The sequence below is a fragment of the Panthera leo genome, chromosome D3 (assembly GCF_018350215.1).
Source record: "Panthera leo isolate Ple1 chromosome D3, P.leo_Ple1_pat1.1, whole genome shotgun sequence".
Taxonomy (NCBI): Eukaryota; Metazoa; Chordata; class Mammalia; order Carnivora; family Felidae; genus Panthera; species Panthera leo.
In genome coordinates this window covers 7,889,587-7,917,201 of record NC_056690.1, presented here as the reverse complement: position 1 = coordinate 7,917,201, position 27,615 = coordinate 7,889,587, and the positions used below count along the sequence as shown (strand labels likewise).

General features: G+C 42.2%; 1 protein-coding gene across 2 annotated transcripts in view; it reads right to left on the bottom strand.

The window, feature by feature from the left end:
* Positions 1–27,280, bottom strand: part of ANAPC5 (anaphase promoting complex subunit 5) — a 43,813-nt gene extending 16,533 nt beyond the window's left edge. Inside the window, exons 1-11 of one of the 2 annotated variants that reach the window (XM_042910956.1) lie at positions 26,977–27,280; positions 23,610–23,689; positions 22,617–22,726; positions 21,582–21,774; positions 12,352–12,418; positions 10,157–10,258; positions 8,494–8,684; positions 4,604–4,685; positions 3,867–3,956; positions 1,746–1,927; positions 540–675 (exon numbers count right to left, since the gene is read on the bottom strand). In XM_042910956.1, coding sequence (XP_042766890.1) covers positions 540–675; positions 1,746–1,927; positions 3,867–3,956; positions 4,604–4,685; positions 8,494–8,684; positions 10,157–10,258; positions 12,352–12,418; positions 21,582–21,774; positions 22,617–22,726; positions 23,610–23,689; positions 26,977–27,183 — 1,440 coding nt within the window. In that variant the 5' untranslated portion in view covers positions 27,184–27,280. The remainder of the gene's footprint in view (positions 1–539; positions 676–1,745; positions 1,928–3,866; positions 3,957–4,603; positions 4,686–8,493; positions 8,685–10,156; positions 10,259–12,351; positions 12,419–21,581; positions 21,775–22,616; positions 22,727–23,609; positions 23,690–26,976) is intronic. The other variant, XM_042910957.1, reaches the window with a different exon arrangement.
* Positions 27,281–27,615: the final 335 nt, after the last annotated feature.

The following is a 27,615-nucleotide window of genomic DNA, read 5'->3' as shown; positions in this document are numbered from 1 at the left end:
TCAGACTTGGGCTGGAGACTTAACATTAACTGGTGTAGATATAGGACTTAGCTCCCTGGATCTCAGTTTCTTGTTCTGTGAAATAGGGAGACTAATAAGGCTGAGAATAATGGTGCTATTATAAGAATTCAGTAAGATAATGCAAGTAAAAAACCAAGCACAGGGCCTGGCACAGAACAAAGGTACATGAAACATTAGCTATTATCATTTCAGCAATACTTCTACTATGCTTTCCCAGCTCCTATAAACATACATAGCTCTACTACCTTAGGTTTCAAAGACTCCTTTTTATTCCAATTGTGACATAGAAACAGCTGACCTCTTATTCTCCTTGCCGATGCCACAAGAGATCCCAAGTTCAACAAGCTTTGTAGACTCCACACCCAGTCCATCTCCATTGACGGGATTTTACCCTTTCTGCCCCCTGCATCCAACCAGACCTGTCCAAGACATACCCAGTGCTTTTCCCCAGCAGCAGAGGAAAGAGACGGCAGAACCCCCACTGCTCCGGGAGCACGGAGGCCCAGCCACCAGCCTACCTGCTCTGCGTGCAGCTCTGCGAGGTGGCAGAGGGCGACGGCAAACGACTCTGTGTTGTTCTGCTGCACACCCGCATTCACCGCCTCCAGGCTGTTCATGCTCAGCAACATCTGGGCTTGCTGCAGCGCCATGGTGCTGGGCGAGGACACGGGAAGGAATTCCCTTCAGTCGAGAGCCCCAGGCTCCCCTCAGCCACACCCCACAACTCCTTGAGTGGGAATGGAAGGGAGCTAAGGCCCTCTGCAGGCTCTGGCTTCACGGGAGCAGCTGCCTCCCACCGTCCGCCCTCCTGCCCTCAGCACAGGGAAAGCAGAAAAGCACCCTGAGTGTGCAGCCCCAAAGGAAACATGGAGAGGTTATGGTACAACCGGAAGTTCCAAGCCGTAGACCCCCCCCCCCCCCAACTGCCTCTAATTTTCCCTGTGGTCACAGTGTGTTAATTAGTTTTCACGGATAAATTCAGACCCGATGCCATCCTGGCACCATCTGCTCCGGCAATGCAAGCAGTGGCCAGTGTTCGCAGCTGTCTCAGAGCGCATCATGCCAAAAAATCATCTCGAGCACAAAAACAAGACTGCTGAAGGAGGCACTTCCTTTCATTAGCAAATTCCTAGAAAGAGCAGACTGTCTAGGTGGGAGGTGAGGTAGTGACAGGGCTCCAGGATTAAAAACCTGGTTCAAGGTGATTTCCAAGCTAAAGGAGGCCAAATGGAAAATTAAACCTGGGACTAAAGACACTTCAGAGAACACACCTTGGATAACGGGGAAGCCCAACCTGAGCAAATGTGGCTCATGCCTCCCATGGACAGGAAGCGACATTCCAGAGATTCCCATCCCAGATCACAGGGGCATGGTGCTTGGAACCAGACCACCTGGGTCTCAGCCTTGGCTCTGTCACTTGCTAATGACATCTGTGATCTTGGGCAGATCAGATGTGTGAACCTGAGAGCTCAATGACCAGTGACCTCACAGAGCAGTTGGGAGGAGTAAATATGAATGAGCATAGGGAAGAACTCTATAAAGTTTGTGCAAAGTATAAAGTGTTTTAAAACTATAAGCATTTTCTTTAATCCCCTGCACGAACAACTTTCATCAAAGGCGGAAATGACTTGCCCGTTTGGCCTTTCATAGAACCACTCTGCTAGCTTCTGCTCATAGCTGGAAGGATGGCCCCTTCGGCCTAGACAGTCGGCTTGAAGACCCACCTGCGGCCATAGAGTCTCCAGATGGCTGTTTTCTGTGCAATGCTGATATCGATGAGCTCTGACAGGCTGTGTTTCCAGTGCAGGAGGTCAGAGTCCTTAAGGGCATCCATCAGTTTGTTTGCCGTCTTCCCAGCAAAAGCCCTCTGCTGAACAAGGGACTGGATTCCCAGGGAGGCAAGGTACTAAGGGGACAGATGTACCCATGATGAAAGGTAGAGATTACATGACAGAATTTGTTTTGCTCTTCAGAAATTTGGCATATTTCACGTTTCAGCACATGTAAACCGACAGCATTATTTAAAAGGAAAGTATCTACAGCCTGACCCTAACCCATATGAAATGTGCTCCCGAACAACTGGAGCTGGAAGAGAGGCGGATGGTAGACCTGGAAGAGCCAGGGCTTTGACATAAAAGGGGCTTGGACTTAAACACTTTCTCTGCTATTTATTCTGTGACCTAAGGGTCAGTTAGCTTCTTAGCCAGCCTCAGCTTCCTCATCTGCAAAATGGGTATCTACCCTATCATAAAAAAATATTCTAAGAATTAAAATAAAACAGTATGTGTCAAACAGTGCTGGGAACATTATGGAGTAGGAGACTTTTTAAAGGATGCCTAATTATGAGCATAATTATCTTTTCATTAATTTCTGGTATAATTTTCAAAGATGAAAGCACAACTTAAAAAAGTCAGCTTAGGGGCGCCTGGGTGGCGCAGTCGGTTAAGCGTCCGACTTCAGCCAGGTCACGATCTCGCGGTCTGTGAGTTCGAGCCCCGCGTCAGGCTCTGGGCTGATGGCTCGGAGCCTGGAGCCTGTTTCCGATTCTGTGTCTCCCTCTCTCTCTGCCCCTCCCCCGTTCATGCTCTGTCTCTCTCTGTCCCAAAAATAAATAAAAAAAAAAAAAAAAAAAAAAAGTCAGCTTAGGGGCACCTGGGTGGCTCATTCAGTTAAACATCAGACTCTTGATTTCAGCTCAGGTCACAACCTCACAGTCTGTGGGATGGAGCCCTGCATCGGGCTCTGCGGACAGAGCTTGCTTGGGATTCTCTCCCTCTTTCTCTGCTCCTCCCCAGCTCATGCTCTCTCTCTCTCTCACACACACACACACTCTCTCTCAAAACGAATAAATAAACTTAAAAAAAAAAGTCAGCTTAAATTCATAACAAAAAATTGTACTTAAGATGTCTATCACTTATTTTAAGGGGCATCTTACTTTTATCATTATATTCAATTCTGTACATACAAGTTTCCTTTCCCAAAATGAGTCAAATGGACAATTTACAGATTTTAAAAGCATATACAGTGTGTCAACTATAATTTTAAGAAAACATATACATTAAATTATTACACATATTACTTTCAGTTCTTCTGGACCTTGCTGCAAACCTCACGAGACGGAATGCTTAAGCAGCCTCACTACCCTTCGTGCATGTAGCTGTCAGCAGATGTTTTTGAGACAGAAGAAGGTTCTTTGAGGAACAGTAATCTAGATTCTGACCATCATTACTACTACATGTGTGGAGACTATGCCCTTTAATTGCCCCTGAGTATTTGTCACCAAGGACTAAAACTCAGGTCCTTCCCTGTCACTCAAAATAAGAAAGGACAAATGTGCCTGTCAGGTTTACTGGTTCCTGGCTTTGTTTGCTTTTGGAACACGGATCAGCAAACATGTTCTATAAAGGGCCAGGTAGTAAATAATTTAGGTTTTGCAGGCCACATTTGGTCTCTGTCACATATTCTTCTTTGCTGTTGTTGTTGTTTTTACCCGCAACTATTTAAAAATGTAAAACCCATTCTTAGCTTGAGGGACATATAAAAGCAGGCAGCAAGCCAGATTTGGCCCATGGGCTGAAGAGTTTGCCAACCCCTGATTTAAAAATAAACCTTTCCTGAAATTTTTCTAAGTAAATATGTGGAAGTCAATGTTGATCAATAAACTAAATAAGGACCTCATCAAATTGATAAGTAGAACTTTTATAGATGTTATTAAGATAAAGGGAGCAGAGAGAAACCCATCAAATAGAATTTAGTGATTTCATTAATAATTAAGGTCATATGAAACTACCAAGAATAAAACCACACCATTTATTTAAATAATCTCACAGGGAGATGAGCCTTACCGGTAACCCAAAATGTACTGCCTTCTTCACAGAATGCTCTAGCAGAACATAGCTATCGGATCTCTTCTGCCCCAGGACATACAGCCAGCTCTGGTAAGAGAAATCATCAGGATGTATCCTAACTATGATAATGCTTAACGTTCTGTTCAAATATCAGTGTGGTTATAAGAAAGATTCAGCAAGAAAACAGACAAATCCTCTAAAATTCTCTTTCATAAAGTATGAACCTAAATGAAAACCATTGAACACATTAAAACTGTCAGACTGAAATAAACAAACCACTGATCTTCACCTCTGACAGCAGTGAGTGGCAAATGTCCCAGGGGAAAAAAAAAACATGAAGCCCCCACATGGCCTTTAATTGAGAAATCGAGATTCTCAGGGACTGTTCAATGAAGTCTGTGTTCTACCTATGCTTGGTGTTTACACTTTCACAAGAGGATGTCTCATCAAGTTACTAGGTGTTGTATTCACTTTTTTGTTAATGCCAATGTTTAATGTGTTAGCTTTGCATTAAAATCTGTAGACAAGAAATTCCCCCGCAAAGAGAAATAGAAATCATGAATTAAGAAAGATAATAATGATGGGTTGCCTTTCTGAATTCCCACAACCACCTAACTAGTTTCCCTTCATTGCTAAGGACCTTCTAACAGCAAAACAACCCATTTCGAACGGGACCTTCAGAAGGCCAACTCAACACAGGGGCAAAACTTCCGAGACAGGAGGGGATGGCTCACCAAGCAATGCTGGAGACACACATGATCGTTGGACTCCTGGGCAATCCTAATCGCCTCTTGCAGGGCGAGCTCTGCCTGCTGACTAGAGACAGACCGAACATTAATAACTCATTAACAATCACAAACATGTTCAAGCATCTTCACAGGAAGGCATCTGTACAGTAATTCATCTGAGGTTGGAAGCTCTAGCAATGACCTTATTCCCTCAGAGGCACTTCCTCCCCCAGCAGCGAGAAACATTAACAGAGGAGACAGAACATGTCCTTTCTAAGGTGGATTTCTACTACAAAGGGCAAGAAGGAAGGGCTTTTCTTGATCTCAGCTCCTAAGATTTTTATTTTAATTGTCTACCACTGGGAGGATGGACAAGGAGAGGATACAATATTTCACTTTTCACTGCACTCCCTTCTGCATTATGTGAATTTTTTTACAATGGCATTTGATAATTTTGTATTTTTTCAAAACTAGTTTTAAAAAGTATTTTGAGGATACTCACTTCTGAGATTTTTTTCCTGCTGACGTGGTTCCCCTCCATCTGGGAGATCTGAGCTAATCTCAAGATCTGCAGAAATTCAGCCAACTATCCTTGGCCCTACTGAGCTGTCACCTCTGAAAACACCCACAGAAATGCAATCTGTAACCCACCTTGTAGTGTTTAATTAAATACTACTGTTAATCACTTTCTACTTGTTAATTTTATCTCTTCAACTACTTTATAAGCCTGCAGAGGGTGAGCTCTTAAACTTTGGGTTTCCCAGTGGCAAGTCACAGAAAAGAAGTTCATAAACACAGGGTTACTGAAGATCTCAAAATAGAATCAATGGGTATCACTTATTTAGGAAACATTTACATAAGGAATTTTCTTTCACCTCTAGCATCAGCCTCACGCAATCCATTTTAATTAGGGAGAGCTGGTGTGTTCCTCAATAACCACTTGTTTGAATAAAGAAACCAGATACATCTATCAAAAGGTAGATTCCCAGGTAGATTAAAGACTGCTTTAAATCTCTATTCAAACATTAAGTTAGCAGGGGTACCTGGGTGGCTCTGTCAGTTAAGTGTCTGACTTTGGCTCAGGTCATGATCTCACGGTTCATGGGTTCGAGCCCCATGTCGGGCTCTGTGCTGACAGCTCAGAGCCTGGAGCCTGCTTCGGATTCTGTCTCCTCTCTCTGCCCCTCCCCTGGTCATACTCTTTCTCTCTCTCTCTCTCTCAAAAATAAACATTAAAAAATATATGTGTGTGTGTGTGTGTATACATATATGTATATATGTGCGTGTATATATATATGTATATATACAAATACATACATACATTAAGTTAGTAGAGCTTAGGGAGGGCTGACCTGCTACCTTATTAAACAGAGACTCACAAATTGAAGGAGTGATCTGTGCATATAGCTGGAGAAGTGTCCCTTATTAAAACAACAGCACTCCCTGACCCTTTATCCTCATCTATCACCTGGATACATTACACTTATGTTTAGTGTTGTTTATGGTTTATCTCCCCCACTGGCAAGCTCCATGAAAACAGCGGCTTTTTTCCCCCTCTTTTTTCACTGCTGTAACCTCAGCATCTAGAACAGCACCCAGTACACCATAGATGCTCAATAAACAACTATAACGATTTTCAAGAAGTCTCCACAATCCTATAAGCTACGTGACAGAGATGAATACGGGCCCACAGCTCCAGGACTAGAAACAAAGAAGCATGGACCCGAGTAAATTTAGCAATTAATTTCATGCAGTTAGCTACGTATCTGTTGATAATATTGTAAATATAAAGAAATTCTGCACAACAGATTATTTGTATCTAGAATGCTAGATACATATTTCTAAACCCTAGCAGAAACTGGTCTAAACACAGAAATCGGTTAATGGTAGATACTACAAATAGTGTTGCTATTTATTATGACAACTAAAAAATGGAAGGCCCCAATTAAGAGGTCATTACAGCTGGGCAGGCAAAAAGAAGTCGACTGTCAAAAGATAACATGGAATCTCATAAAATCATGGAGTTTGGAGTAGCCTTGAACCTTCCTGAGTCCAACTATCAATGTAATGCTTAAATTCCCTCATTGACACCTCTGGTCTAGGCTTGAGCACCCCACTGGCCCTTCCTTAGAGGTTCCATGTGGAAAAACCTTATCATGAGGCAAGCACTGTCTTTCCCTTGCACATCCTAGCTCTCGTTCTTCTCCAGGAATCTAAGCTGTCTTCACATGACCTTTTACTACATGAAGATGCCAAACACGTGCTTGGCTAAATCATTTTCTCTCCAGGCTCACCATTCTCATACCCTTCCCACACTGTTCATATGACATGGCTTTGAACACCTACAAGGAGAGTGTCCCCTACACAAGCTCCAGCCTGTCAATGTCCCTTTTAAAATGAGACAATCAGAAATTAACAGAGGGCCACCTGGGTGGCTCAGTCTGTTGAGATCCGACTCTTGATTTCTGCTCAGGTCATCATCCTAGGATTGTGGGATTGAGACCCATGTCAGACTCTGCACAGAGCTTGCTTAAGATTCTCTCTCTCAGGGCTCCTGGATGGCTTGGTCGATTAAGCATCTAACTCTTGATTTTGGCTGAGGCCATGATCTCACAGTTTCTTGAGTTTGAGCCAGAGCCTGCTCGGGATTCTCCCTCGCTCTCTGCCCCTCCCCCCCCCCCAAATAAATAAACTTTGAGTTTCTCTCTCTCCCCCTGTCCCCCCTTCCCCTGCTCATACTCTGTCTCTCAAAATAAACTTTTTTAAAAAGTTTCTCTCTCTCTCCCTCTGCCCCCCTCCCCTACTCACTCTTTCTCTAAAGTAAAAAAATAATACAAATAAAAATAAAACAAATTAGTAGCATTTCTGACCCATAGTGAAGGGGTAGAAGTCTCAGCTCTTGAACTTTGGACACCATATTTACAGTAACATACCCTACAGTCTCTATTCAAAGATGCCTGTAGCAGAGACCTCATTTTTCTCAAATGAGAAAAAGTCACGGGGGGCAGGGAGACCCCTTCAATGAATAATTCCCAGTTTTTTCACCCTTATTCACATTATTTCAGTTTCCAAAATAGCCCCCATGTTTTAAGGTTTTAATGACATAACTCCATTTACTAAATAATTGGGCAATTTTCCTATTTTTATTCATTAAAATCATAAGCATATCTTAGCAATGGCATAAGCCAGTGTCACCTCACTGAGCTGCCTGAATTCTGTCCAAAAGCACAAATATGTGGCTTAGTGAGCCATACAGTGTTTTATCCAGTAAAGGTACAACTTCATTTTGGCTTTTTGAAATACTGAAAATAGCTTTTGTATCCCCATCATTACCTCCAAAAATTCCTTTTGGGAATCTCTGGCCTAATGACCTAATTTCCTTTTAATTCAAAGGCTATTGTTCTTAGAAGTAAGGAAAGAGGCCATACACTAGCTAGTAATGCTCACTGGTGACACCAGGGGGCAGACTGCTTAAGGAGAAGGTCTTCATTAACTGCTGTCCATGGAACTTCCCTCTTGGGAAGTTATTGACAAGCCCAGGTAGGAGGGTATCTTTCTTCTTCCTCTTCTTCTTCTTCTTCTTCCTCCTACTTCCTCCTCCTCCTCTTTCTTCTTCTTTTATTTTTAGAAAAAGAGTGCAAGCAGGAACCGGGCAGAGAGAAGGAGAGAGGGAACTCCAAGCAGGCTCCACTGTCAGCGCAGAACCAGTCGAGGGCTCAATTCCACCAACCATGAGATCATGACCTGAGCCAAAATCAAGGGTCCCACGCTTAACTGACTGAGCCACCCAGACGTCCCTTTTGATTTTTCAACACTGCATTTAAAACCTACATCTTCGTTAACATTTGAGAGTTGATTTCTTCAGTTTCTGCAGAAACAAAAACCTATTAACTCACTAGTGACCGAAGCGGCAGTGCAGGGCGGCCAGGTTCAGCGCGGCGTATCGCAGGCTCCGGCCGTAGCCCTCTTCCCCATTACTTTTGCTTTCGGCCCCAGTAAGAATCAAGCGATCAAAATAATGAAGGAGGCTGTGTGTTGAACTGAAGACATCTTGGACCCGGAGGTTGTTTAAGTAGCTGAGATAGTGCTGAAACAAGAAACAATCCACATATTTTAAATGTTCAGCTTCCACTGGCTTGAGACTAATTCAGAGCGTCCCACTAGCTGCAAATACCCGTGTTCCTCCGCACTCCGTGAAGACAGTTTAGCTTTATGTTTTCCCACTGGCAGGATGAAGCAAGTTCAAGATACAGTGGTTTGTTTCCTCCCTAGGAATGGGCTAGGAAGTCGCCAAATGAAAAATGGGAGCCCCATTATGATCTGTGTCAGAGTTTTATGCCAAATATATACCCACTATGCCACTGGTTATACTAGGACCCCAGGATGATTGGGGGGAGGGGGGGGCCTCACCTACCTCAGGTATTGAGGAAGACTGTAAGCTCAAATATAAAAATTTAAAAAAAAATTTTTTTAATTTATATTTATTTATTTTGAGAGAGAGAGAGAGAGAGAGAGAGCAAGCAGGGGAGGGGCAGATAGAGAAGGAGACAGAATCCCAAGCAGGCTCCACACTGTCAGCATGGAGCCTGATGAGGCAATTGAACCCATGAACTGAGAGATCATGACCTGAGCCAAAATCAGGAGTGGGACACTTAACAACCGAGCCGCCCAGGCACTCTTCAATAATAAAAATTTTAAGACCTGAATTCATATACAAATTATAAAGGATGCCTGGGTAGCTCAGTTGTTAAGCACACAACTTGAGCTCAGGTCATGATCTCATGGCTTGTGAGTTTGAGCCCCAGGTTGGTCTCTGTGCTGAAACTCAGAGCCTGAGGCCTGCTTCAGATTCTGTGTCTCCCTCTCTCTGCCCCTCCCCCTCTCACACTCTTTCTCTCTCTCAAAAATAAATAAACATTTTTAAAATTATAATATAAAATTAAGTTCTCTAAATGTCCAAGTCAAAACACAGTGAGTGTAACTAGTTTACTAAGTTACACTTAGAAAAATACATTGTCATGTATTTTGACACTATTTTCATTTCTTCTGATTCACTGAATTTAATTTCCCTCCAAAAGGCAGACTGCAGTTACTATGGCGCAAAGGAGATATATTTCTGCATGTGAGTAAAGTCAGACGTCAAATCCAGGTGTTATTAAGAAAGTTTTTTAAAAAGAAAAGAAAGTTTTCTGGGTAAAAATCCAGTAAGGAATGGAATTATTTGAATTTGGGGAAAAAACAAAAAAACTTGACAAGAGAAAGGAAAAGAATTTTTAGTCCCAAAACTTAAAAAAAAAATCAGTCTACTCTATCATCTGTCAATAATTCACAGCCTCAGAGAGATGATGAATGAATAGGAATAGCAACAGAAAAGGGACTGAAGAAACCCCTAATGGCCCAGGGACGAGGGGGTAGGAGGGAAAGCTTTGCAACCCAGGCTTATAGACTTGCCAACAACATTTCTTTCCAAGAAACTGGGCCAATGGGACAATCCTCATTTGCATGGCTCTTCAATATAAAGAGTAGCCTGATTGTGGCTTTCCAACTCAAAAGACTCACCGCTTCAGCAAAATCAGGATTAAATTTCAACAAGTTGTTCAGTTCTTTCTGCAGAGAAGCTGGAGTGAGGGCTTTTGTCTCATCATTCTTTAACAAAGAAGCCTGAAATTTAAAGATGACAACTCAGAAGAAAGATGTGGCCGGTCAACATATGGAAATGTATACTGACTAGGATCCCCTATGTTCCTTCCCACTGTTCCTCTCCTCTTGGCCACAGTGTTTCCTCTTCCTGAGACAAAAAGCCTGCCAACTCCCTCTCCCCATCCACACACTCCTCACATGCCTTGCAAACTCCTACTTGTCCTTCAGGACCCCATGTAGACTTTCATCACTTGCTTATATCAGCTTTTAGACTAGGTAAGGTCCTGTAAGTCCCTAGATGCTCCCGTAGGCCCCTGCAGGAACCCTTCCTACAGTACTTAGCAACCTACATTAAAAGTGCCAGTGTGACCCCACCCCGGACTGTGAGTGCCTTCAGGGCAGGTAGTGTGCACTTCTAGCCTGGCAAAGGGCCTCACAGCACCCAGATGCCCTACTCCTGGCTATCTGTTTCAAGTAGATGGTACCAGCAATGATTATATAAAATATGTTAGAAAACCAGTCCTAAATTAATTTTAGTACTTAACTTGATTACAAACTCTTCGACTTTACCTAAACAAATTTTTATTTGTAAGTAATAATAATTTCTAATTTCATTTGAATTCATTTTATTATAGAAGATTCCAAAACATGGAAAGACATACGGAAGAAAACAAAAATCATCTGTAACCCCTCCACCCAGAAATAACACTACTGATATGTCAGTGTCTTATTCCAGTCTTTTTTCTATATGTGCATACATAGACCATATTTTTAATAAAACTAGAACACTGTATATCATTTTACTTCCTGCTCTTTTCATTCAATAGTATAAAGTTTGTCTTATCATCAAAGTCTTTGATAATACGATTTTTAAAGCAAAAGTATTAACCCTGTGACTGCCATATTTATTGCAAATACTTTTTCCTATTTTATTGTTTGCCTTTTAGTTTTGTTAGAATGTGTTCTGACATGCAGACGTTTCTAATTTTTATGCTGAAAAATCAAATGATCTTCTCCTACATGCTTTCTTCCACAGCTTTTATGTTCAGAAAGTCATTCCCCACCCAGAGATCAGTTAAAAGTTAATATGTAGTTCCTTCTGGTCTAATTATACCTTTAAATATTCACATTTACCCTTTAATCCACCTGTAACGGACTGAATGAAGTGTGAGAATGTGGTGAGGCTCTAGCTATACTGTCTCCTCCATACTTCACCGGTTGTCTAGAGGGTTTTTTTCTAATCTGTTTGAAATTCATCTGCAGGGGTGATTCTATGACTTTTCAGCTAGACCTAAACAGTACATCTTTCTGCAAAAAGAAAATTAATAACAAAATAAGGAGAATTAGAAAAGTAGAACAAAATATCAAAATTCTATGCTCGAAAAAAACATGGGAGAAAAATATTCAGCTTCTGTTTCCGAGCAAATGAAAAAGTATGGCTCAAAAGCACCAGCAAGACATGTTTGGGGTTAAAAAAAAAAAAAGAAAGAAAGAAACGTTGGGAGTGAACTGTACCGGTGTCTGCAACTTGAAATACATCAAAAAATAAGATGAAATGGTGGCTGGATAGAGGACGTGTAGGTATTGATAAAGACAGAGCAAAATACTAATTGTGGCATCTGGGTGACGGGTATATAGGTATTCACTGTGCAATGCTCTTCAACTTTTCTTTCTGTTCGAAAATGTCCATAATAAAATGTTGGGGGAAGAGAAGTAAGTCTTCCAAAGCACATTTTTGACCTGTGTTAGTCACACACTATTATAAAATGAGCATGCATTATAACTTTAAGAAAAATAAAATCATGGGGCACTGGGCTGGCTCAGTTTGTAGAGCATTCAATTCTTGATATCAGCATTTTAAGTTTGAGCCCCATGATGGGGGTAGAGATTACTTAAAAATAAAATCTATTAAAAAAAAAAAAAAGAAGAAAAGAAAAAGAAAATCACACACAAAATCGGAAAGAACACATAACCACAACTGTATTGTTAGTAAAGGAAAGAGGACCAAGAATAAGGAAGAAAGCAGATTCACTAATTAGCCTACCAACGAAACAGGCGTATGTGATGACATATTTTTTTTAAAGTTCATGATAAATAACAGAATTAACACATACCTGTTGAGAAAGAAAAAATTCTGCTTGTTTTTGGGAGAGAGGCCCACTGCAAGATACCTCCTCTTCTCTGGAAAAGAATAAAACAAAAATAACAAGGAATTACACAAAATGGAAGGGTGAACTAGGTGATGGGGATTAAGGAGCACACGTGTGTTGAGCACCGGGGGTTTATGAAATGTCAAATTACTGTACACATTAAACCAGTATTACACTGTGTGTTAACTATAATGGCATTAAAAACTTAAAAAGCCAAACAAACAAACAAAAAAATTCCACAACAGCAAGAACGGTAATGCTAACCAAGTCAAATGGCTTCATCAGAAGATCTCAAAAACTTTTAAAATTAATTCTCTCCTCTCAGGAATAGAAAAGACATACTTAAAAAGTGATGTTGAATGACCTGCCAAAGTTCACACCATGTAACTATGGACAGCTATAGACCTAAATTCTACATAGCGTGACCTTTCTACAATGCGAATCTATCGTGGTAGCCAGCTTCCAGAATAAAATCCACACTGGGGATTTTATTATAGCAGGGCAGGTGCAATGCTCCATGAGTGATCCTAGCTACTACCTCTCTCCTTTGCCTTTTCTTTCTCACCCACATTCCCAGCCTGATGAGGTCCTCGCAGATCTCCTATGGCACCAAGATGCCCCTGCTGCTTCCTTGGCCTGAAAGCCCATTGTCCTGCCCACTGTTGGACTACGGTACACCATCCATCATTCAAGACTAACTGACGTGTGATGTCCTCCAAGAATCTCTCCTGCCATCTCTCATTTGAGCTGCCACTGTCTCCTACTAGAGAGGCTGAGCACAGCACCTATGCATTGCCACACCTGGCTGCTCGTACTTACAACTGGACGCCAATACCTAGTGCCATGCCTAGAAATAAAACAGGCACTCAAGAGATTGGGAAATGAATGGATGGAGAGTTTCTAACTCCTTGCTACAGATACAAGATGTGGGATACTTCAGAGCAGGAGAAAGTGGCTTCTCCTAAGACATAACCATTTGCCTAGAAGTTTAGATTATGCAGATTTAACAGACAAGGAATATACGGGTATAAACCTAGACTTGACAAATCTGCATATACACAATAGAAAAGTCTTATTTTGAGAGGAAAAGTATGAGTAATCCCTTTTGCCACATGACTCTAAGAAATGCCTGCTCTACAAGATTTTGATAAGTGTAAAAATCAATATTTACTCATAAATAATGTTTTCATAAGCACTCTGCATCTAATACAAGCAGTTTTCAAACTTTCACATAAATAATATATAAATGGATATTCTGAAAGAAGAAAAAATTCTTCTGAGGTTATGTAATTTGGAGACAGTTGTATGCTCTATCTTAATTCGAGATTAATGATGCACCTGAGAGAAATCCAACAAAAAGAAACTTCATTTACTTTTTTTATTTTATTTTTTTAACACTTATTCATTTTTGAGAGACAGAGAGAGACAGAGGCATAAGCAGGAGAGGGGCAGAGAGAGAGGGAGACACAGGATCTGAAGCAGGCCCCAGGCTCTGAGCTGTCAGGACAGAGCTCAACGCGGGGCTTGAACCCACGAACCACGAGATCATGACCTGAGCCAAAGTTGTCTGCTCAACTGACTGAGCCACCCAGGCACCCTGAAACTTCATTTACTTTTGTTTAATGTATCATTTACCAAACTAATTGACCAAAGAATCCTTTCCTCACATCTTTTATGAAGTACTAGTGTTCCACAGAAAACACTTTGGGAAACACTGCTCTAATATTCTCTTGGCTTCATTTCTTTTTTTCTTTTTTTTAATGTTTATTTTTGATAGAGCATGAGTGGGGGAGGGGCATAAAGAGAGGGGGACAGAGGATCCAAAGCGGGCTCTGCGCTGATAGCAGCAAGCCCCATGCGGGGCTCAAACTCATGAACCATGAGATCATGACCTAAGCTGAAGTCAGACGCTCGACTGACTGAGCCACCCAGGTGACTTTTTTTTTTTTAATGTTTATTTATTTACTTTTTAGAGAGGAGAGAGTGCAAGGGGGGTAGGGGCAGAGAGAGAGGCAGACAGAGAATCTGACGCAGGCTCCAAGCTCCAAGCTGTCAGCACAGAGCTGAGCTGGACGGACATGGGGCCCAAACCCACAAACTGTGAGATCATGACCTGAGCCAAAATCAGACACTTAACCAACTGAGCCACTCAGGCACCCCTCTTGGCTTCATTTTTGTTAAATATTACTTAATAATCCCTAACCAGTGTATCAGATTCTGCAGCCATCAGAGCTGCCAAGAACCAGCTCCAGCCCAGGTCTAACAAAGATCAGTAACACAATAGTGACCTAGAGGGAAATGGAAAAAAATTCACAGGCCAAGTTCTCAAATGGAAAACAGTTAAGTATCAGGACAGTAAGAAGTCCTTTTCTCTTAGCACACCGCTTTAACCAAGGTTAAACCCAAGGCTTGGCATAATTATATATGGCTGCATGCAAAAAGGCTAGAGACAGGTGAGACTCTGAATGAAACTAGACACAGGCTTCTGGTCCCATCTGCCTCTAAAGTCCACAACACTCAGGGCACCTGGCTGCCCTGGTCAGTAGAGCAGGCAACTCTTAATCTCAAAGTTTTGGTTTGTTTTTTTTAAATTTTATTTTGTGTGTGTGTGTGTTTATTTTTGAGAGAGAGATAGTGTGTGAGAGGGGGAGGGGCAGAGAGAGAGGGAGACACAGAATCTGAAGTAGGCTCCAGGCTCTGACCTGTCAGCACAGAGCCCTACACAGGACTCAAAGCCACAAACTGTGAGATCATGACCTGATCCAAGGTTGGACCCTCAACCAACTGAGCCACCCGGGCGCCCCTTGATCTTGGAGCCCCATGATGGGTGTAGAGATTACTTAAAAACAAAATCTTAGAAGTCCACAATGCTCACAGTTACCAAATGCTTTATTTAAACCCTTCCCCTGTCCCTGAAAATTGGGGGTAGCTTATAAGGAAGGACACAGGAGCAATAAGGTTAATAAAATAGAGAAAATCAGCATCATGCAAACTGATTCTATAAGAAACAGAAATACAGATCCCATAAATGAAGATCGAATTTGGTTCTGGCCTCCATGGTGGCAATCATGGCTGACATGAACCAGCTTGGGAAGAGCAAGTAAAAACCCCATGGCCCAAACCATCCTTTACTGACTCTTCCTTGGTTTCCTTAAGGCCTCACAAATATATGCAGGAAAAAAGTAATTCTTAAGAAGCCACAAAAGTATTCAATTTAGGAAAAAGGCTACCCACTTAGGAAAAAGGTTCAAGTATACCTTGCTTATAAATTCAGTTATTAGCTGAGACAGAATTTTAGACTTACTAGTCTATAAATCAAGGGCACTTAAGCTTGGTTCAGGGATGGGCTCTAAGAAGTCCATGAATCTTGTAAAACTGTACTCAAAAGTTGGCAAAGATGTGCATTTAAAAAAAATGTTTACTTATTTATTTTGAGGGGGGGCGAGAAACAGAGAGGAGAGCAGAATCCCAAGCAAGGGGGCTTGATCTCATGAACTGAACTGTGAGATCATGACCTGAGCCAAAATCAAGAGTCAGATACTTAACCAACTGAGCCACCCAGGTGCTCATGCAAAGATGTGCATTTTTTTTAAGTTTATTTATTTTGAGAGAGACAGAGACAGCATGCATAGGGAGGAGGAGAAAGAGGAGGACAGAGGATCTGAAGCTGGCTCTGTGCTGACAGCAGAGAGCCCGATGCGGGGCTCGAACTCATGAACCGTGAGTTCCATGACCTGAGCTGAAGTTGGATGCTTAACCAACTGAGCGACCCAGGTGCCCCAAAGATGCGCATTTTTAATATGAACCTAGTACATGGCATTTGTAAGATTCTCAGGAATCTGGAAATTCCCCTAAAGGGCTTAAATCTACCACTGTAATTGAAATTTTTTTAATGTGAGATTAATCAGGGCTCCTGGGTGGCTCAGTCAGTTAAGCATCCAACTTTGGCTCAGGTCATGATCTCACAGTTCATGGGTTCAAGCCCACATCGGGTTCTGGGCTGACAGCTCAGAGCCTGGAGCCTGCTTCAGATTCTGTGTCTCCCTCTCTCTGTCCCTTCCCTGCTTGAGCTGTCTCTCTCTCTCAAAAATAAATAAACACTTAAAACAATACATATGAGATTAATCAATCCACAAAGGTTTTATTTTTTTGTTTTTGACCACTTGCAATACGTAAAACACCAGTTTAGGTCCTGGAGGATATACAGTGGGCTAACAGGCTTAATCTTGGGGAAAGCTGAGGCCAGCCCAGGTGAAAAGATGGCAGTAAATGGTAAAGGCCAAGGGTGATATGAACTCTGTACTGAGAAGTGGGAAAATCACTTGCTAGTTGGGAAGGAGCAGAGAAAATGATGAGGAAGGAAGAAGACATTTCAGGAAACAGAAACAAAAGACGCCAGGGATCCAAGCTCAGAAACTAAAGGTAAGGTCAGAGAGGTCAACTGTGGAAGGCCTGGAACACCAGGTGAGGAGACTTTGTGGAATCTGGGGAGGTTTCTGAGCAGGGTATTGACAGAAGCAGGGGAGGCGAGGGACTGAGACAGGAACAGTTACTAAATATCCAAGGAGGAAGCAAGGACCCTAGCCCTTCTGAGGTATGTGACCAGAGGGCATGATGCAGCCACACTGCCCTCCACCTATGCTTCCGATATGCCAGCTTCTCCTGTCTTGGAAGCTGTGTGCTCTGGCAATTCCCCTGGCTCCTTCATTACCTAGCTCCCAGTCCAAAGGCCCCTCCCCAGTGGAACCCCCAGTTACTCTCCACCCGTGGGTCCCCCCTCCTCTTGATTGCACTGCATTGCTCTGAAACTACGTTCCTTATCAGTTGGCTCTCTATCATCTGACCTTCCCCCACGTAACCCCTCGAGGACTGGACTTTGTCCTCCTGGCTGACAACACAGCACCTTAACGGGGTGCCTGGCACATGGGAAGCACTATTTGTTGAATAAATTAACAAATTTGGGAGATTTATATTAAATCAAGGGAAGAAATACCAGAGAATTTCTACTTCTGTTAGTTCCTTTTAGGAGTAAAGAGAAGCTGTAACTGCAGCAGCTTGCAGACCAGAAGCCTCCACTACAGACTCACGTGGGGCAAACCTATCAGCCAGCTCCTCACTGCAGGCCATTGGCAAGTGCCAGCAAAGCAAGCACAGAGGTTAAGTTTCAGCGTGCCCTCTCTTCTGCGATGGCTTTTTTAATTTTTTTAATGTTTATTTATTTTTGAAAGAGGGAGAGACAAAGCATGAGCAGGGGAGGGGCAGAGAGAGGGAGACACAGAATCCGAAGCAGGCTCTAGGCTCTGAGCAGTCAGCACAGAGCCCGATATAGGGCTCGAACTCACAAACCTGATCATGCCCTGAGCCGAAGTCAGACGCTTAACTGACTGAGCCACCCAGGTGCATCTGTGATTGGATTTGTTTTTAATGACAAACACGTGTTGACTGAATATTTATTCCCTCCCTTCTAAATTAACAGTCGGGCTCCTCTTTCCAAACAGGAGTAATTTCATTGGAGGACGGGAGATTTACAAACTATACAATATTTCTTTCCCCTTTCTAATTTTAATACAAATTTCTGGGGCAAAAAAAATAACTTTCCTGAAGAAAAGAGACCTGAAAACATTCCAATAACTTAAAAAAAAAGAAAGAAAGAAAGAAAGAAAGAAAAGAATAAAAGGGCTAAATTGAGAAACTTTTCATAAATGCAATAAAACATTAGAAAAGATCACCAGAAAATAAGATTTCCCTCTTTAAAAGAACCAAGAAACGACTGCAATATATTCTTTTTTTTTTTTTAATGTAAATATATTCTAGGGACACCTGGCTGGCTCAGTCAGAAAAGCATGTGACTCTTGATCTCAGGGTCGTGAGTTCAAGGCCCATACTGGGTGTAGAGATTACTTACATTAAAAAAATAATTTTAAAACCCTCATTATAATACTTAATGAGAATGTTTAAATAATATACCTCTTAATTTCAGTGACAAAATTCAGTTTACTATATGTATGCTATTTTCTGAAACTATACCTTTTTCTTTGATCCAGAAATGTCATTTACTGGAAAATTATAAAAATTTACATTGGTGTACATTTTTTTACCATTACAGAGCATTCCGCATGTTGTACATTTTAAATGAAATAACATTCCAGTTTCATCTTTGAAGATATAAAATTGTAATAAGTACACAATTTGATTCTCAGTTCTTATGGTTTCAAATTGTTCACCCCTACTTTTTTAAGTTTTGTTTTTTTTTTTAAGAGAAAGAAAGCACCAGTTGGGGAGCGGGGCAGAGGAGAGAGAGGAATCTCAAACGGGCTCCACGCTCAGCACGGAGCCCAATGTGGGGCTCAATCCTAGGACCCTGGGATCATGACCTGAGCCAAAATCAAGAGTCGGGGCACTCAACTGACTCAGCCACCCAGGCGCCCCCCAAAATTTTGTATACATTGTAAATCACTATACACTTTTTTCCTTTTCTTTTTCCACACAATGTTACATTAGTTTCCGGTGTACAACATAGTGATTTGACATGAAATGATACATCTTCATAGCAAATCCACTGGGTCACACACAAATGAATTCTTACAACAGGATAAAAACAAAAAATGTAGCTAGACCTAATTAAATGGGATTAATTTAGGAGAAAGCCAACGCAAAACAAGTCTGAATTTTAACATTTTACAAGACGTGACATTCTGCTACTTGAAGCATATTAAGTAGCCAGAACAAAGATTACAGGACAGCCCCAATGCACTCCTTAGGGGGTCTCAGCTAAAAAAGAAACAAGAGAATAAGAATAGCCAGTATTTGTTGAACATGTACTACACGCCAGGCACAGTTCAGAACACTTATGCGGACTTGACATTTGATTGTCACAACAACCCTCTGAGGAAGGAATCAGATCCCCCACTTTACAGATGAAGACACTGAAGCACAGAGAGGGTAAGTAACTGGCTCAGAGTCTCACAGGGAATAAGTGGAGGAGTCAGAATTCAAACCCAGCAGTCCGAGGCCACAATCAGACTCTTAACCCCACACTTTCCTGCCTCTCCGCTAGAGGAAAGGCATCTGTAAACAAAGATAAGTAAGGGAGGTTTGGAAGTATTTAAAGGTAATATATAATCCCTGGAGCCCAGAGCCCAAGCATGTGCTAAACAATTCACACAACCATACAAAGGCCACTCACAGGAACCACACCCCAAAGGCAGTTAGCCAGCCTTCTTAGGGCAGGTGAGGCTTACTTAAATCAGAGCTGAGCACACTGCCGTATAATGATCTGTTGGGTGTCAGTCTTCTTTACCACACTGTGGGCTCCTTGAGATCAGGGAATATGGAATATACACATATGTATACACACACATGTGTTTTTCCCTCCAAGTAGCAGTAGTTTATTTGGGAGGTGATCCCAGGTAACAGTTCGCGTGAAGGGGAAGCAAGACAGCAAAGTGAGGGAAGGCAGTAAAAAGTATGTTATGAGACCACTCGCCAGTGTGAGTGACAGACTGCCTATGTTGATTTCCTGCATTCATTCACCCAGCACACACAGGCACATTCTATGAGACACGCACTACACGGTGCACTGGCAAAAATGCGATGAAGCAAGACAGAGAAGGGTCTTAGATCTGAAGGGATGCTAAGGCAGAAGAAACAGATACAAACGAGTAAGCACATAAATGTAACAAGTTACTCAGTGAGAAGAGCTATGAAGGAACTAAAGCTGCCAGGAATATTTGGGACGGAGGTTACTTCAGGTATGTGGTCAGCGAAGGCCCGTGTGATGACACTGGAGCTGAAATCAGAAGAAGTCAGGGTGAGTGTTCACAAAGCCAAAAGCACGCCTGAGCAGGTGGACTCCTGAGAGTGAAGGGGAGAATAAGCAGCAAGAGGTAGGGAGGATGATGGGGCCTGATCACACAGGCACTGAGGCTGTGATAAGCTTGGATTCTCATCTAAATTTCAAGGACAATGGCTGAGGGTCTGGAGCAGAAGGGTGCCATGGCGTGATTTACATTCACAAAGATTCCCCCGGATGATGCATGAAAAATAGATGACAGGGAGGGGTGCCTGGCTGGCTCAGTTGATAGAGTATGAGGCTCTTAATCTCAGGGTTATGAGTTCGAGCCCCATGTTGGGTGGAGTGATTACTTAAATAAACAAACAAACAAATAAATAAGAAAAACAGATTGCAGGGAGACAAGAGTGGAGGCAAGGAGGCCAGTGAAGAGGCTACAGAAGTCATCCACTAAGAAAATGCAGTGTTTGGGCTGCAGGGGCAGCAGTGATGATGGAGACAAATGACCTAAGTCCAAACTATCATGGGGGTGTCTGAGTGGCTCCGTTAGTTATGCGTCAGACTCCTGATTTCAGCTCAGGTTGTGATCTCACGGTTCGGGAGTTTGAGCCCCGAGTCTGTCTGTCTGTCTGTCTGTCTCTCTCTCTCTCTCAAAATAAATAAATAAATTGCAAAAACAAAAACTATCGTGGAGGAACAATTGACTGGCCTGCCGAAGCACTAGCTGTCAGGGTGACAAAGAGGGAGGAACCAAGGACACGCCAAAGTTTTGAGGTTAAACAACTAGGTGAGCAGTGGCACGTCATCCCCAATGCTTAAACTTCCGTAGGCACTCAATCCATTTTCACTGACTCAGTCATTAGCTCCTGCTGGATGCTGACATGGAACACTATCAGTCGGGGTCCCAGCAGGAAACAAATGGCACATTCAAACACGGTGATTTGAGAAGAGTTTTAAAAAGGACCACTTAAAAAACCAGGGGCAGGACACAGAGAAGCCATAAGGGACAATACAGTCCCCAGGACTGGTAACAGTGGGGCACCTTACACCCCAGGCCAGGGAAACCTTCCTACTTCCCCAACCCCAGAATAATGCAGGGAGGACCACCTGATAGAAGTATGACCCTACAGCCAGTCCACCATGACCCTGAAGTAAGGGAGCAAGTGGATCAACGCCCTGTCCCCACTCTCCTCACTCTGGATTTCCCACCAGTGCCTCCCAATCAGATGTCAGAGGGCAAGGAGCCCACTCACTGATGCAGCCCATATGGGTCCACTTCTTGGATCTGGAGAGGCAAAAAGATAGTGGCCAGCATGTGAACTCTGAATGAATGAGGATTTACTAAGCCTGTAATTATGCTATTTCACAGGAAAGGGATGCCTATCCGAAAAACCCAAATTACCTTATAGATACATCAAGTTCTTCCTTTTCCATTTTTCTTTCACCCTCCTCTCTGCTGGTCAGTTCCATGTCAGCATCCTCCACTGACTTCTTCTCACCGTTTTGGAAGTACTGTTGAAGGGCGGTGTACAGTTTAAATACTTGACTGAAAGAAAGCTTACTGTATGCCAAGATCATATGGCGCAGAAATAAACCTATAAAATAAGACATACGCAGGCGAAGGCATTAATTGAAATCCAGGTTACACAGAGTTCATACTATATGTTGCAATCTTGCTTCAAAAGCATCAAAAAGAGACGTTTGCAGTTTCTATTCCCTCCACCTAGAATGTTCTTCCCCATCTCTTACAAAACTGGTTTCCTCTTCTAATGCGTCGCGCAGTCCCCAATCCACTCCCCACCCCTGCACTCCATCATCTTTAGCCATCCAATATCTTTTTTCATGGCTATTGGAACTATTTGAATTATCTTATTCACCTATTTACTTTTCACCATCTGGCCCCACCCTACCAGTACGTGATCTCCTTAAGAGGAAGGTCCCTATCTATCTTGTAAGTCCAGAGCCTGGCACACAGGCGATCAACAATAGCTGATGTTGAATAACATAAAAACTACCGTGTGAAAAAGCCAAATGGATGCAGCATGGATATAAAGCTAATAGGAAAGCATCAAGAAAGTTCACATATGCCCTCAATAACATATTCTTACTTAATTCTTTTCATAAAAGTTTAGTTGGTGACCCTGACTTAGGGAGTTGCACAATGCAGACCAGGAATCCAGAGGACCGTGGGAAGGAGCCATGAACCCCCAAAAGCCCGCAGGACTGGGCTAATAGTTGGACTACTACAGACAAAACAGAAGACGCTTTTCTACAAGACAAGTATTTAAACATAGAACAAAATGGCAAGGCAGTAAGTACAAACTAAAACACGTCCCACTGTGTTTGTTCAGAGATAGCAGAGTGATGACAGATGTGATTTAGAAAGCTGCTCACTTCAATGAAAATATTCTCTGCTCTCCTTAGAAGAGCTTCATACCTACTACACTCGTTTTGTGAACCTCTGGTTCAGTTCCAGAAAAAGAATCTGACAGGTCATCAAAAAATTGTTCCATATCTTTCAATTCGCCTTCAGCCATCAGTTTGATTCTGAAAGAGAAAATTGAGGTGCACATTTTAGGAAGGCCCTTTAAACATCTTCCATGTTTCACATTCCACAATTATCTCCAATAAATCTATTTTAAAAGCAATTCAGAGATTCATAGAAAATGGTGGCACATAAAACAAACTTGATAATTCAAAATGTCACTCCCATTATTCTGAAAAGTATCACCGTTTTCATCATAAAACCTGTCAGAGTAACACATCAGCTAGCAAAATGGAATTCCCTGCAGCAAATAAAAGAACAAGGTAGATCCATACAGAAAAATAAATTTTGAAATAGGTTTAATGTTAACTACCATTTTTCAAAAAAAAAAAAAAAAGTAGGGGCACCTGGGTGGCTCAGTCAATTAAGGGTCCAACTCTTGGTTTCATAGCTCAGGTCATGATCTCACGGTTCGTGAGTTCGAGCTGCCCATCAGGCTTGTTGCTGTCAGTGCAGAGCCTGCTTCAGATCCTCTGTCCTCTTCTCTCTCTGCCCCTTCCCGGCTTGTACTCTCTCTCAAAAACAAATAAAAAACGTGGCGCCTGGATGGCTCAGTCGGTTAAGTGTTCATGGGTTCAAGCCCCGTGTCAGGCTCTGTGCTGACAGCTCAGAGCCTGGAGCCTGCTTCGGATTCTGTCTCCCTCTTTCTCTGCCCCTCCTCCACTTGCACTGTGTCTCTCTCTCTCTCAAAAATAAATAAACTTTAAAAAAAATTAAAATAAAATAAAAACCATTAAGAAAAAAGTAAAGTTCTTAGGAAAACTGAGTTTTTGTTTACTGAGACTTACAAAGATATGTTTTTAGAGAATTCATTACCATGTGCACTTCTCTAATTTTCATCTACGTAAACATATTCTCATATATACAGAAGAAAAGGAAGCTTACCTGATCTGTACTGAATTTGCCAGCTGGGGACAAGATTCTTCAATTAACTTGTATAGTTTAGACAGTGTAATATCTGGGCCCTGGGTAAAGGAGATAGGGAGGTTATGGATAAATTTTAAGGAGCTGGAGAATGATAAACAGTTGTAAACATGAATTTCTCTCTGCTTTAACAATTATTCCAAACATGAAATCTCAAATCAGGAAGAAAAAAAAAAAAAACTAAACTAAAGCACTAAAGTAATACTTTACATTTGCATAGCATTCTTGTTTCATCTGCGGAATAGTTTAAAATGGGAACAAAACAGAGACCCTGTAGTCTGAGGACCTGCTGTTCTTTCCTTCCTAATTTTGTAATCATGGCAAAGCTGTAGCCTCTCTGAGCCCTAGTTTCCTTCATCAGTAAAACGGAGATAATAATAACCATCTCCCTTGCTTGTGCCAGAAAGAGTAAAAAAAGGCTAAGTGCTTCATAAACTGGAAGACATTATACAAACGTAGGTGTCCTATTTTTCACAAACATAATCTTACTTGATCCTTCCCCAAACCTTGTAAGGTAGGCAGACATACTATGCGCCCAAGTCCATAAAACATACCAGTAGAGACAAGGAGTATGCAACCTCAGCTGTCAAGACTACAATCTAGGGGCGCCTGGCTGGCTCAGTTGGTGGAACGTGACTCTTGATGTCAGGGTTGTGAGTTTGAGCCCCACCTTGGGTATAGAGATTACTTAAATATAAAATCTTTAAAAAAGAAGAAGACGACAACTACAATATAACTGAGGTTTAAAAACTAAACACTGGGGGCGCCTGGGTGGTTCATTTAGTTTGGCGTCCAGCTCTTGGTTTCAGCTCCAATGGTGATCTCACAGTTGTGAGATCAAGCCCTGCATCTCTGAACTCTGTGCTGACGGCTTGGGGCCTGCCTGGGATTCTCTCTCTCTCTCTCTCTCTCTCTCTCTTTCTCTTTGCCCTTCCCCCCTCACTCACTCTCTTGCTTGCCTGCTCTCTCCCTCTCTCAAAATAAATAAATAAACTAAAAAAAAAACAAAAAACCACTAAACAGTGAATCTTTTTTGGAGAGTAAGTTGACACTATATATGCTAATTTCAGATGTGGCTAACCCAGCAATTCCACTTGTAGGGAAGGTACATTCGGCATGCATTGTTTGAAATGAAGAAAAACTGAAAAGCACCTATAAGTCCATTAATAAAGAGTTAATCTATAATTTATAATAAATTATAAATGTATTTAAATATTAATTAAAGTTAGGAGTTATGTTTCTTTTCTTATTATGGAATACACTGCAGCTGTTTAAAAAAGAAAAAAAAAAAAAAAAGAATGAGGTAGCTCTATTCAAATGTACTGATATGGGAAGGTCTCCAAGACTGGTTAAGTGAAAGGAGCAAGCTGTAGAATAGAAGTCACATTTATGTAAAAAAAAAAATAAATAAATAAATAAATAAATAAATAAATAAATAAATTTTAAATTTAAGCAGAATTAAAAGGATGCACACACATATATATACTTAAAACCATATGCCTCCATCTATCTATATACAGGCATTTAGCAAAAGGTCTAGAAAGATCCATTCTGGCCTGTGGTCGAACAAACATTAACAGTGATAATCTCTGAAAGGGAAAAGGATTGGAGGCCATGCAGAACCATAACCTTTCACTCCATCAATTTTAGGATCAGCTGAAGTTTTTACAATGAATCTTTGTGTGTTAGTTAAGTAGTTAAAAATTAACAAATTTGGGGGTACCTGGGTGGCTCAGTCCGTTGAGCAACAGACTCTTGATCTCAGCTCAGGTCATGATCTCACAGTTTCTTCAGTTTGAGACCCACACTGGGCTCTGCACTGACCATGCACAGAGCGTGCTTGGGATTCTCCCTCTCCCTCCCTTTCTGCCCCTTCCCCACTCTCTCTCCCTCTCTCCCTCTCTCTCAAAATAAATAAGTAAACTTTAAAAAATGAATTTTTAAAAATTCACTGTTTAAAGCCAAATTTTGCAAAGGAATTGGGAGTCTGGTTGGAATGTTACTACACCACATAGTATTCAGCCAGACAAAGAACCCAAAGGAAAATCTAGGACAAAAAACACGGTATGAGCAAAGGCAGAAAGATGTGTGAGTTAAAACACAAGTACTGTTTTGTTTCTTTTCTCTATTACCAAATCTTTTCGTATTATAACTTTTATTTCAATAGTGGGGAAAATGTATTTGTAATAATAGTAATGAGGCTAGGACTGGGAGCTACAAGTAATAGAGACCCCATTCCTTTTATTCAACCAGGTGGGCAAGCCACTTAACCTCTGGGTCCTCAGTACCCCTTCTCTCCCCCAATATACGGGTGATAGACTGTAAAAAGTCAAGTATATTGATAATGCGGGGGCCCAGGACTCCAGATCTTTGTTTCTGCCACCACTGCTCAATAGCCAAGTGCTCATCCTTCAGTACCACTTCTTCTAAGACCTCCCACTCCACCTGAATTCACACATCTGCCACAACAGGGTTTATTCCATTTCACTTATTCCACACGTTTACTTAGGCGCTCTACTCAGCTGTGGGGATATAAGAGTGAACAAAAGTAGGATAAAACACTGCCCTCATTGAAGTTAGTCTACTAAGGGAGAGACATTAGTCATAAAATCACACACATAAATGAAAACAAAAAACCCCACAACCTATATAAAAGAAGGTACGTGCTTTATGAGAATACATGAAAATGAAAATAGTTAACATTGAGCATTTACTATGTGCCACAAACTATGTGCTTTCCATGGATCTTCTAATTTAATTCAGCCATCCCCAAACAGTTTCTATCATTGTCCTCCTTTTACAGAGAATCCAAAGACCCAAGTAGATTATAGAACTTGCCACAGTCACACAGCCAGTACGTGGTGAAACTATAACCTGAGTCGGCGAAATGAAATAAAACATGCGAGGTGCTTAGCAAACAGGAAGTGTTCGATGTTAGTTATAGGTCATTATTACTACTTATTGCGGTCCTCTAGGTGTCTGTATGATTCATCTGTCTCCAACTCTCAGGACTACGTGTAGCCCCTTTCTATAGAAGACGCAGGATGTCAGAAAATAACTCCTACCCAGTCACTCAGCTAATAAATGCTGGAACCAAATATGAACTTGCAAGAAAAAAATGCATGTAACAGCGCCTAGCCCATGGTAAGCACTCAGTTAGCAGGTGGTATTAACTCCTTTATTTATTTTTATTTTTTCGGTCCTCCAGGGCTGAAAGAGTATCTGATGAACACTCGCGCCCCCAGGCCCAGTGAGGTGTCCCGCACAGAACAGGTGCTCAGAAAAGGTTTGCTGAATGAGCGGGAGCCGGTCGGTGGGGGCCGCTCACCTGCAACAGCGGCAGGAGCAGCTGGTTGAGCCTCCGCCGCTCCATGAGGCTGACGGCGCCCTCGCCCGTGCGGCCCATCTCGTTCAACAGCACCAGCACTGCGATCTTATACGGAGTCACCCAGTCCTTGATGCCGAACACGTTGGCGTGCACTACCCCATTGGTCATCATGGGGTTGAAGTACAGGCTCTCGTGGACGCTGGCCATGGCGCCCCGGGACTAAGCCCAGGAGCCGGGCCGACCGCCGGGTTCCCGCTTGAAACACACCACAGCCAGCCCTAGGCCTCAGTTCGCCCGCGCTGTAGCCCAGGATACGGGCATCTTCGCCGTTGGCCAATCAGAGAAGCCAGACCAAAGCACATGGAAGGGCTACAGCCAATCAGAATGTCCAGAGGTGCTGCGCAGGGTGGGGCAAAGGCGGTGTACTTAAAGACTGAGTCCCTACAGAAACTCGAATGAAAGGAGCGGGTTCCGGGGTGACTTGGGATGGAACCGTGGAAGGGAGCTGACGCTTCAGAACCGGAGCTGAACAGGTTGTGGTGCGGCGACTGCCCTTTTGTTTAATTCGAAAACAGTTAAAATTGAATTTTGAAACGAAGCAACAAAATTGAATTTGTACCTTTAAAATTTGTATTTGAT